The sequence below is a fragment of the Balaenoptera borealis genome, assembly GCF_965194805.1.
Source record: "Balaenoptera borealis genome assembly, chromosome: 8".
NCBI classification, from domain to species: Eukaryota; Metazoa; Chordata; class Mammalia; order Artiodactyla; family Balaenopteridae; genus Balaenoptera; species Balaenoptera borealis.
In genome coordinates, this window is record NC_138865.1 from 110367527 (window position 1) to 110380571 (window position 13045).

Consider the following 13045-nt stretch of genomic DNA (forward strand, 5'->3'; position numbering starts at 1 on the left):
TACAAACACATGGAAGCTAAACAATACACTACTTAATAACCAAGAGATCACTGAAGAAATCAAAGAGGAAATCAAAAAATACCTAGAAACAAATGACAATGAAAACACGATGACCCAAAACATATGGGATGCAGCAAAATCAGTTCTAAGAGGAAAGTTTATAACAATACAATCCTACCTTTAGGAACAAGAAACACCTCAAATAAACAACCTAACCTTACACCTAAAGCAATTAGAGAAAGAAGAACAAAATAACCCCAAAATTAGCAGAAGGAAAGAAATCATAAAGATCATATCTGAAATAAATGAAAAAGAAATGAAGGAAACAATAGCAAAGATCAATAAAACTAAAAGCTGGTTCTTTGAGAAGATAAACAAACTTGATAAACCATTAGCCAGGCTCATCAAGAAAAAAAGGGAGAAGACTCAAATCAATAGAATTAGAAGTGCAAAAGGAGAAGTAACAACTGACACTGCAGAAATACAAAGGATCATGAGAGCTTACTACAACCAACTATATATGCCAATAAAATGGACAACCTGGAAGAAATGGACAGATTCTTAGAAATGTACAACCTTCCGAGACTGAACCAGGAAGAAACAGAAAATATGAACAGACCAATCATAAGCACTGAAATTGAAACTATGATTAAAAATCTTCCAACAAACAAAAGCCCAGGACCAGATGGCTTCACAGGCGAATTCTATCAAACATTTAGAGAAGAGCTAACGCCTATCCTTCTCAAACTCTTCCAAAATATAGCAGACGGAGGAACACTCCCCAACTCATTCTACGAGGCCACCATCACCCTGATACCAAAACCAGACAAAGATGTCACAAAGAAAGAAAACTAGAGGTCAATATCACTGATGAACATAGATGCAAAAAGCCTCAACAAAATACTAGCAAACAGAATCCAACAGCACATTAAAAGGATCATACACCATGATCAAGTGGGGTTTATTCCAGGAATGCAAGGATTCTTCAATATACGCAAACCAATCAACGTGATACACCATATTAACAAATTGAAGAATAAAAACCATATGATCATCTCAATAGATGCAGAGAAAGCTTTTGACAAAATTCAACACCCATTTATGATAAAAGCCCTGCAGAAAGTAGGCATAGAGGGAACTTTCCTCAACATAATAAAGGCCATATATGACAAACACACAGTCAACATCGTCCTCAATGGTGAAAAACTGAAACCATTTCCACTCAGATCAGGAACAAGACAAGGTTGCACACTCTCACCACTATTATTCAACAGAGTTTTGGAAGTTTTAGCCACAGCAATCAGAGAAGAAAAAGAAATAAAAGGAATCCAAATCGGAAAAGAAGAAGTAAAGCTGTCACTGTTTGCAGGTGACATGATACTATACATGGAGAATCCTAAAGATGTCACCAGAAAACTACTAGAGCTAATCAATGAATTTGGTAAAGTAGCAGGATACAAAATTAATGCACAGAAATCTCTTGCATTCCTATACACTAATGATGAAAAATCTGAAAGTGAAATTAAGAAAACACTCCCGTTTACCATTGCAACAAAAAGAATAAAATATCTAGGAATAAACCTACCTAAGGAGACAAAAGACCTGTATGCAGAAAATTATAAGACACTGATGAAAGAAATTAAAGACGATACAAATAGATGGAGAGATATACCATGTTCTTGGATTGGAAGAATCAACATTGTGAAAATGACTCTACTACCCAAAGCAATCTACAGATTCAATGCAATTCCTATCAAACTACCACTGGCATTTTTCACAGAACTAGAACAATATATTTCACAATTTGTATGGAAATACAAAAGACCCCGAATAGCCAAAGCAATCTTGAGAACGAAAAATGGAGCTGGAGGAATCAGGCTCCCTGACTTCAGACTATACTACAAAGCTACAGTAATCAAGACAGTTTGGTACTGGCACAAAAACAGAAACATAGATCAATGGAACAAGATAGAAAGCCCAGAGATAAACCCATGCACATATGGTCACCTTATCTTTGATAAAGGAGGTAAGAATATACAGTGGAGAAAAGACAGCCTCTTCAATAAGTGGTGCTGGGAAAACTGGACAGCTACATGTAAAAGAATGAAATTAGAACACTCCCTAACACCATACACAAAAATAAACTCAAAATGGATTAAAGACCTAAATGTAAGGCCAGACACTATCAAACTCTTAGAGGAAAACATAGGCAGAACACTCTATGACATACATCACAGCAAGATCCTTTTTGACCCAGCTCCTAGAGAAATGGAAATAAAAACACAAATAAACAAATGGGACCTAATGAAACTTAAAAGCTTTTGCACAGCAAAGGAAACCATAAACAAGACCAAAAGACAACCCTCAGAATGGGAGAAAATATTTGCAAATGAAGCAACTGACAAAGGGTTAATCTCCAAAATTTACAAGCAGCTCATGCAGCTCAATAACAAAAAAACAAACAACCCAATCCAAAAATGAGCAGAGGACCTAAATAGACATTTCTCCAAAGAAGATATACAGATTGCCAACATACACATGTAAAAATGCTCAACATCATTAATCATTAGAGAAATGCAAATCAAAACTACAATGAGATATCATCTCATACCGGTCAGAATGGCCATCATCAAATAATCTAGAAACAATAAATGCTGGAGAGGGTGTGGAGAAAATGGAACCCTCTTGCACTTTTGGTGGGAATGTAAATTGATACAGCCACTATGGAGAACAGTATGGAGGTTCCTTAAAAAACTAAAAATAAAACTACCATACGACCCAGCAATCCCACTACTGGGCATATACCCTGAGAAAACCATTATTCAAAAAGAGTCATGTACCAAAATGTTCATTGCAGCTCTATTTACAATAGCCAGGACATGGTGGCAACCTAAGTGTCCATCAACAGATGAATGGATCTGGCACATATATACAATGGAATATTACTCAGCCATAAAAAGAAATGAAATTGAGGTATTTGTAGTGAGGTGGATGGACCTAGAGTCTGTCATACAGAGTGAAGTAATTCAGAAAGAGAAAAACAAATACCGTATGCTAACACATATATATGGAATCTAGGAAAGAAAAAACAAAAAAGGTCATGAAGAACCTAGGAGCAGGATGGGAATAAAGACACAGACCTACTAGAGAACGGACTTGACGATATGGGGAGGGGGAAGGGTAAGCTGTGACAAAGTCAGAGAGTGGCATGGACATATATACACTACCAAACATAAAATAGATAGCTAGTGGGAACAGCCGCATAGCACAGGGAGATCAGCTCGGTGCTTTGTGACCACCTAGAGGGGTGGGATAGGGAGGGTGGGAGGGAGGGAGACCCAAGAGGGAAGAGATATGGGAACATATGTATATGTATAACTGATTCACTTTGTTATAAAGTAGAAACTAACACACCATTGTAAAGAAATTATACTCCAATAAAGATGTTAAAAAAAAAAACCATAGCTGAGGTTTTTCAAAAATAATAAGCTTTCTAAACTAGAAAATATTTTTTAAAAAGTTATTTATGGGGGCTTCCCTGGTGGCGCAGTGGTTGAGGGTCTGCCTGCCGATGCAGGGGACGCGGGTTCGAGCCCTGGTCTGGGAGGATCCCGCATGCTGCGGAGCGGCTGGGCCTGTGAGCCACGGCTGCTGAGCCTGCGCGTCTGGAGCCTGTGCTCCGCAACGGGGGAGGCCGCGATAGTGGGAGGCCCGCGCACCGCGATGAAGAGTAGCCCCCGCTTGCCACAACTGGAGAGAGCCCTCGCACAGAAACGAAGACCCAACACAGCCAAAAATAAATAAATAAATAAATAAAAATTAAAAAAAAAAAAAAAGTCAAGCACGGATGGCTTCTTTAAAAAAAAAAAAAAGTTATTTATGAAGGTGAGCACTGTTTTTCTTTAATTTTTTATTGAAGTATAGTTGATTTACAATGTTGTGTTAATTTCTGCTCTACAGCAAAGCAGAGAACGTATATACATATATATACATTCTTTTTTAAATATTCTTTTCCATTATGGTTTATCATAGGATACTGAATATAGTTCTCTGTGCTATACAGTAGGACCTTATTGTTTATCCATTCTATATATAATAGCTTACGAATGCTAACCCCAACCTCCCACTGCATGCCTCTCCCATTCCCCTCCCCCTTGGCAACCACAAGTGTGTTCTCTATGTCCGTGAGTCTGTTTCTCTTTCATAAATAAGTTCATTTGTGCCATATTTGAGATTCCATATATAGTGATATCATATGGTATTTGTCTTTTTCTTTCTGACGTACTTCACTTAGTATGTCAGATGGATGCAAATGGCATTATTTCATTCTTTTTTATGGCTGAGTAGTATTCCATTGCATATATGTACCACATCTTCTTTATCCATTCATCTGTCGATGGACACTTAGGTTGTTTCCATGTCTTGGCTATTGTGAGTGGTGCTGCTTACGAACACAGGGGGGCATATATCTTTTTGAATTATAGTTTTGTCTGGATATATGCCCAGGAGTGGATTGCTGGATCATATGGGAATTCTATTTTTAGTTTTCTGAGGAACCTCCATCCTGTTTTCGATAGTGACTTACCAACTTACCTTCCCAGCAACAGTGTAGGAGGGTTCCCTTTTCTCCATACCAGGAGAGCACTGTTAATAAGGGAATGAAATTCTGGTCAACAAACATTTACCAAGTACATCCAACATGCCACCATTTGTCTTAGGGCTTGGAGATATTAAAATCTTGAGATATATTCAAATGGAAAATCAAATACAAGAGACAAACCAAAATGAGGTTCTGATTTAAATGAAAGTTGAGTGTCATTGTGAGAAAAATGTTGCTCTACTGAAGAGTTTCCCAAGGGCCCCTTTTATGTCCCTGTTCCTAAGGCTGTAGATAAAGGGGTTCAACATGGGTGTGACCACCGTGTACATGAGAGCCACAGTGATGCCCCTGTCAATGAAATTGCTTAACGTCGAGAAGAGGTACTGCCCAAATATTGACCCACAATACAGAGACACTACAGAGATGGGAGCCACACGTGGACAATGTTTTGCAGATCCCCTTGGTTGAAGGGACCCTCAGGATGGTGGCCCCAATGTACACATAAGATACTAGGATACATACGAAAGGCAGAGTAATGACCACCACCCCTACTGTGAACATGACCAACTCATTGAGGAAGATGTCTGAGCAGGACAACTTGAGTAGAGCACTAAGGTCACAGAAGAAATGGGGGACGGTGTTAGCACAGAAGGATAACTGGGTCAGGAGGAGGGTGTGGGAAAGAGAGCTAGCACCAGAGAGGATCCAGGACACAGCCAGTAGGAAGGCACACAGCTGCTCCCTCATGATGGTGGTGTAGTGAAGGGGGTGACATACAGCAACATAGTGGTCATATGCCACTGATGTAATAAGGAAGCTGTCCAGGTCAGTAAAAAATATGAAAAAATACATCTGTGCTATGCACCCTGCATAGGGGATGGATTCATACTCAGTGTGCGCGTCCATCAGCATCTTAGGGATGCTGACAGATGAAAAGGAGACGTCAGTGAGGGCCAAGTGTTTGAGGAAGAAGTACATGGGGGTATGGAGACGAGAGTCCAGCCTGATGAGCAGGAAGATTAGCAGGTTCCCCAGCACCGTGGTCAGGTACACGCCCAGGAACAGGGCAAAGGACACGCCCTGCTGCTCTGGCCGGATGGGGAGCCCCAGGAGGAGGAACTTGGACACTCTGCTCTGGTTCTCAGGCCTCATGCTCCACTTCCCTTTGCTGGAGATGAAGGATGGCTGAGAATATTACAGTCTCTGAAATAATCCATTTTAGCAGTCATATAAGAATATATATGTTTTATTTTGAAAAGTGGGAAACTTAACCTGCTTTTCACATATTCCTTATAAGTTCACAAATAAGGGAAGTAGAAAAATTATCAATGAGGGATTGTTAAAGAGAACCACCTTTTCCAGGTTCAGTGGCAAAATAGCATTTGTGTACCTGTGTCACTGAGGATGAGCCCATGGAAAATGATGACTGATCTGTGTTACTGCCCCATGAATGCTCTGTGGTGAGTATTCCAGATCATCAACAATTGCACAGCAATCTCTAGAAGATTTGACCTCAACAACCACTGTTAAATTTCGGATGAGAGGCAGACTTTTCAAACAAAAGGGTGCAAAAAATAGAGTTGCATTTATTAAAGAACACTCATCAATATACATGCATTTGGGTTTTTTTTCAATTCCGAGAGGGTCCTTAAGGAACTCTGGATTATGTTAATCCATTCTCCCTACTGCAGTCAAAGAGAGAATTAAAAAAAAAAAAAAAAAACCTATTTATTTTTTAAAACCTAAATGACTTGCCTTGTTTAAAAACTCTCAAAGGATTCCCACTGATTTTAAGATGAAGTGTAACAACCTTAATATGGCTTAAAGACCCTAAGAAATCGGTGTGTCTACTTTTCCAATTTCTTCTTCCTTACCCTCACCATCTTCAGCCTCACTGACTTCTCTGTTCCAACTTTCCTGGAAAGACACATTTCCAATAGATGTCATTTAGGCTCCTTCCCCTTTGGTGGTTGTGGGTTCCCTGTGATCCCATGTGGTGTTGAGAAAACAAAGACCAATCTGACTCCCAGCAAATATTTCATGCAAATTTATTTATGGTTTATTTTCTACTGTCAACACACAAAAGGTTAAGTGAGGATGCAACATCTTAAATTATATATACAAAGTATATAATTTTAATACATTTCCTTTCCTCCTTATGCAACACAATTACACCCCATAACAAAAAATAAGGACTATTATCAAACGATGCCAAAATAAGTGAGATTTTTAGCTGTATCCCACGTTTCCATCTCTCTATCGGGTGGTCTTGCCATTTAACACAACTAGTTAGTTGTTTCATCTGTCACCATCCCCAAAAACCAAAATGTATGCTAGTTAGTTGTGATAAGTAGAAATAATAACCCCCAAAGAGGTCCATGTCCTAATACCCAGAATCTGTGGATATGGTGTTGTCCATGGCAAGGGGGGGAATTAAGGTACAGGTGGAATTAAGGCTGCTAATCATCTTTCTTTAATATGAGATTCATGCAGAAGCGTGTAATAAAAAACTTCCCAAAAAACAAAAACAAAAAACTTCCCAGTGTCCTTCCCAGATGTGCCTTCCTGCCCCTGACAAGCAGAAACACCTCAGGAGTCTGGCTGCTCTACCCCTCCAGCCCTTCCCTGATGCCTCCCTTCCTTCTGTGCTGGGAAACTTCCTCTGTCTTCCCTGAGTGGACCGCTCTGAGCTGCTGTCAGAACAGGATGGCACGTGCTGCCTGAGGGACAATGGAATTGCCAAGTCCAGCCCATGCCAGCCCAGCGGGGATCCACAGGAAGGTTAGTATCTGCTCAGGGCCCCACCGCAGACAATTCCTACACAGGCACCCCGTAATTTCTGGAAGGAGGACCATCTTTCTCAAATTTGATCCTTTGCACAATATTGTGTGTTTTGTGAAGTTTGTCTTTGACTCCCCGCGTCATCTTTGTCTTTTTCTTTCCCTTCATTGTGTCTCTTCCCTATGCCATCCTCAGACTTTCTGTGTCTTTGTGGACTCTCTCCCCTCCCCTAATTAAAACGGAGCCACGAAAAAAGAATGAATGATTTGCATAGTCAAAAGTGTTCCCACTCAGGGAAATTTTCCTGAGTCAAAAAAGAAACTATCGAATGGAATTCCAGAGAGCTCAATCAGTTACGGAGGTATTGTGGGTAATTAGGTTTGAATGATCCAAAAATCAGCCCTTGGACATGGTTGTCTACTTTGTCTTGTTTAACAATTGACCCAGACTTTTTTTTCCACGTCTGGAAATTAATGTTCAAACAGAGAAACTCAGAGAATAGACTAAGTCATGTTATCCAAGTGCCTAGGTCTCTTTAGAATGAGAGGAAACTCTATTATCAGGAAAGTGTATAGATCAGACTGTCAGAAATTATGGGGACCTATTCTACATAGAAACCCAAGTTCCAACAGAAATTTAAAACAAAAAACTTCTACTGTTTCATAAGACTTGTTAAAGGACTTTTATGCCCATAGTTTCCTCTGTTTTTTTTTTTTTTTAACAAAGTCTCTGGGTGGAAAGCAACTATTATTCTTCCCATTTCCCAGATGAAGAAACTGAGGCCCCCAAGAGTGAAGTGATTTTCCCAAGATCTCAGAGGAAGTGTTCATGGCAGACCTGGGGCTAAAGCCCAAATCTTCCAATTCCTGGCACAAGACCCATTCCTGCACACCACCTGCTTTTTCTTTATCTACATCTTTATATATAGCAAGACTCTTCTCTAGCAGTTCCCCATTCTTGGCTTCCCAGCCCCTTGCCCCACACCACATTATTCTCTTCCTTCCATAAGGAGCTGACATGCTGCACTGTGGGTCAGGCAGGATGATCTCTGCCAGCTAGAGGAAGACAAGGACTCCAAGTTCCAGAAAGCCCACCCTCCCCCCACCTCTGGGGCTCTCTCTAGCTTCTGAGCAGCTGTCACAGGAGCTATAGGGACATTGCCCCAGGTAGCAGACATAGCCTGCTGACGGTCAAGCACAGCTCAGTCCCTTCCCAGGCTTTCCCATTTTTCCTAAACCATAACTCAAGACCACCTGATTCAATTTGGAGAGTTCAATTACAATGACAGACTAACAAAGGGGACCCAAGTGCAGCAAGAGAAAGAAACACAGGTGTAAATGGGTGAAGTGGGGTAGAGAGAGTATTGCTTCTGAGTGAGACGGATCTATGATCAACCTGACTCCAACTCTATGCCCTGTGTCCCTGGGAAAGTTAATTCACCCTCCAGCCCTTAACTTCATGACCTGAAAATGGGAACAGTAATATCTACTCTCAAGTTCAATAATGAGGATTAAACTAGAAAAAAATATGATAGACATTTATCACTGGCCAAGTGCACAAGACAGAACAGCAGAAAGGGAAGAAACAAAGAGGAAAGTAGGAACCGGAATGGTCAGGGGACGCTTAAGGGATGGCACAGCCCAATGTTAAGTGCATGGATGTTGAGGGCAGATGGAACTGAATTCAATTAGCAGTTCTATTGCTTACTAACTCTGTGTCTTTGAGCATGTCACAGAACCCCTCTGAGTTTCAATTTTCTCATCTATAAAATGGAGATAATAATACCTATATCATAGACTTGCTGTGATCACCAAATGAAAAACACATATAAATCTCTCAGAACAATTCCTGGTTTATAGTTAGTGCTCAGTAAATGTGGCTACAACTTGCAGCTCTCATTCATCATATCATATTGAAATCAATTCAGGGTAGTTCAATAGTGTATTATGAATTTCCACATTTTTGTCATTGAAAAATCTAATGTTTACTCTCTTGAGTGCTTCCATGGTGACATCTTTTAATTTGGGATATGAAAACAGATAGACCAGGAGTGATGAAAAAATCCATTTCCACGGGGCAGAAGCTAAGTAGTGAAAGAGCAGTGTGGTGTGTAGCCTGACATGTATGAATACTCAAGGTGTCCAGACACAAGTGTGAAGTCTAGCCGGACCCCTTAACACTGAGTTATGCTGAGCAAATCAATTCACCACCCTAAGCCTTGGTTTACTCATCTGTGAAATGAGGATAATAAATGATTGATGCGGCTAAAAGTATGTCAGGATTGCTGTACAGGTTATATGAGATAAAGCACGTGAAAGTGTCTTACATGAGGCAGCTCTTAATTATTTGCACTTTTTCTCCCAACAACTGAATTTTGAAGTTTAAGCATTCTTGGGCTAGCCATGGACACAGCTGGCTTGTGGACTGCTAACTCTGATATCCCCCCAGAAGGCTATGAATGATGACCAGACCAGATCATTATGATTACCCTGTGATGAAAGACCAGACTCATAGAGCTTTGCTTAGTTCTGGAATCCACGTTTTAAAGACAATGACAAAGTGGAGCAGGTTTACAGTAGAGAGACCTGGTTGGCAGAAACACTGTCCTCCTAGAAAAATCTATTGACTCTGTGCAGAGCAAGTGTGAAAAATTGATCAGAATAATTGCCAGCGTTTACTGAACACTTGCCAAGGACCAGGAAATACCATTTAATCCTTATAACAACTTTATGAGTAACGTGCTATTAATATTCCCCCATTTTACAGATAAGAAAAGCTAGGCTCATAGAGGGTAAGTGACTTCCTCAAGGTCATACAACTATTAAATGAAGGAGCCAGGGTTCTAACCCAGTGTCTGGGCTTTAAACCACTGTGCAGTGCTTCCTTTGTTAATTGATGTTTAGATTTCTTAAGGACTTTTTGTCTCTGTCCTGTGAGATTCCAGAGGACTAAATGCTGTCCAAGTAATATGACAGAAATTAGTGTCACATACTAACAAAAATTATTTTTAATGGTGTACCAAGTAGATTTGGTTTCCTTCAATTTCTTTCTTTCTTTTCTTTTCTTTTTTTTTGAGAGCAAAGAACTGGAAACTCCCTGATCTCAAAATGGATTTGTTATCTGGTCTGAAAAGTCATTCATTTTCTTAATATATCTGATTCTCCCTTCATTTGACTCCTTTGACGTTTTTATGTCCTGAGCCAATACATCTAGTAAGATTTAAGACGGATGAAAGTAAGTTTCATTTGTTAAGTGTGAGACAGGATAATGCATGAGGTGACATCTTAAAGACAAAATGATTTTAAAAGAGAGAATATATGCTCTGCCAGGGACGGTATCTATCAGGATGGTTCAGCGTTTGCCATACCATCGTAGGCTGTCCTACAGTACGGCCTCTAACAAAACCAGGCTGTCCAGAACCCCTGGCAATAGGATTGTTTCCCTTTACACCAAGAAAGCTGGGAAAGCACCAAAATCTGCACGTGGCGTGTGCCCAGGTCGACTTCGAGGAGTTCATGCTGTGAGACCTGAAGTTCTTATGAGGTTGTGTAAAACGAAAAAACATGTTAGCCGGGCCTATAGTGGTTCCATGTGTGTTAAATGTGTCTATGACAGGATCAAGCGCGCTTTCCTCATTGAGGAGAAGAAAATCGTTGTGAAAGTGTTGAAAACACAAGCACAGAATCAGAAAGCTAAATTTAAAAAATAAAGCTTCTTTGAGCAATATGCTCTCTATAATGCCTTCTTGATCTAAATTCTATTTCTAGTCTGTTCCCCGTGTTGATGAACCACAAAGGTTGAATCTGAGATGTATAAATCTGAACCCCTTTTTCTGTCTCAAGAATATATCTTCAACGTTCTCACAAAATAAATTAGGTCCTCTGTCCCACATTTCTTGCACCTGGGTACTGAAATGTCTCTCCATACCCTCTCTGATTGCATGACCATATTCTCCATCTAAGCCTTCATATTTTCACTCAAAAACATAACTTTCCATGTCATAATGGACATTTACTCCATCTCATTGCTTTCTTTGACTATAATATTTGTACCTCACTCTATTCTTTGGTATTTTTGGTACCAGTATCACACTATTTTCTACAAGAGGATTACAATTCCTTATTTTCTATTCCCTATCTAGTTACTATTAGGGTACAGGGTAACCTTAGTCTCACCTTTTCTCTGTATCTAACTTCACACACTCAAGTTAGAAAATCTGGGGAGAGCTGTGTTCCTTCTTCTCCACATTCCCACAAAATTAGGGATTCCCTTTTTGTCATTTTTCATAAAAGCTTTTCTATAGAAGAGCTCATCCCAATGAGGCAGCCTCACTTACATGTAATCACTCTGGGATTCTACCAACCCCAGGAGGCTCCAATTTTGTTCAGATGAAATATTAATTAGAATGGGCTGAACCCTTCTACCTTCTTTTATCAATTGGGATTGTAGTGCAGGAGTCTGCTCCTTCCCTTTCCTTGTATCTCAATCTCACTGAGGCAAAAACCGTAAAGCATTTGAAAATAACTGTGTCTGTGGGGAAGATCTACCCTTTGGGGCACATGGTAGCCTTGCATGACGTCAACAGGCAAGAAAAAAACCTTAAGGGGAACTCAATTCCCATTTCAGCATGTCAAGAAGCCATCTCTCCTAAACTATCCTTTCTATAATTATTGAGTGTTTGTTATTAATTCAAACATCTAAACTCAGCTGAATTAATTGCATGGTGTGAGGCTTTATGATATAACAATGGGACGGCTCTGACTGCTGTTATGTTTCCATTCTGCTCGCCAAAGACTCTCATTTCCTGCCCTCATCCAATTGCAACCTTCTGATGGATTTCATTTAGCCTTTTTGCTTCTCTATTTTAGAACTCTCATCCTCAGAATACTTGATTTAAACAAGTCTTTGAGTATAAAATAAACAGCAGGAGGTAGAGCACCACATTGAAAAATCTGAGATTATACGAATATTGGAGAAATTCTTGGGAATGCAGACTGCTGTGACCAAGACCAACGAGGGGTTGGGCTGGGAAATGTAAAATTCCACAAAGATCTTCTAACCTGTTTCAGTGATTTTTCTCCTGGCGATATGTTCTTGTTGATGTAAACCTTTACCTATCTTTTAGAGTTCTGATGAGGTTGATTCCAATGGTGTTTGCCAGTTTTTTGGTGTTTCAAAGGAGGAACTGCCCCTGGAGATACTTCCTCTTCCATTTTTTTGCTCCAAGTGGCTCTGTTGGCATTCAAAGTCTCCTGGCTTGCAATGCTTGTCCTTCACTGCAAACTGACCTACCCCTCACTGAGTTATGTACCTTTATTCAAGTCTTCACAAACTGGCCTATAGATTCAATGATCAAAATCTCAATGGACTATTTTGTAGAAATGGAAAAAAGCAAACCTAATATTCATATGGACTTGCAAGGAACCATGAGTACCCAAAACAATCTTGAAAAACAGAAGAACAAAGTCAGAGGACTCACATGTCTCTATTTCAAAACGTATTACAAAACTACAGCAATCAAAAGAATATGGTACTTGGGAATTCTCTGGTGGTCCAGTGGTTAGGACTAGGCACTTTTACTGCTGAGGGCCCAGGTTTGATCCCTGGTCAGGGAACTAAGATCCAAACAAGACACGTAGCGTGGCCAAAAAAAAAAAAAAAAGA

The 13045-nt window shown here is 40.0% G+C and overlaps 2 protein-coding genes and 1 pseudogene across 3 annotated transcripts in view; 1 reads left to right on the forward strand and 2 right to left on the reverse strand.

The window, feature by feature from the left end:
* The window catches only part of LOC309633940 (olfactory receptor 1L3-like), a 91304-nt gene that overhangs the window by 61472 nt on the left and 16787 nt on the right, over window positions 1–13045 (reverse strand).
* On the reverse strand, window positions 1981–9227 carry LOC309633939 (olfactory receptor 1J2-like). The gene is given in 2 exon segments (XM_082403357.1): window positions 1981–5023; window positions 5025–9227. Coding segments are annotated over 2 exon segments (936 nt in total). The 5' UTR covers window positions 5753–9227; the 3' UTR covers window positions 1981–4815.
* LOC309633949 (large ribosomal subunit protein eL34 pseudogene) lies at window positions 10472–11107 on the forward strand (annotated as a pseudogene). Its single transcript has one exon. The product of its transcript is annotated as a large ribosomal subunit protein eL34 pseudogene (transcript).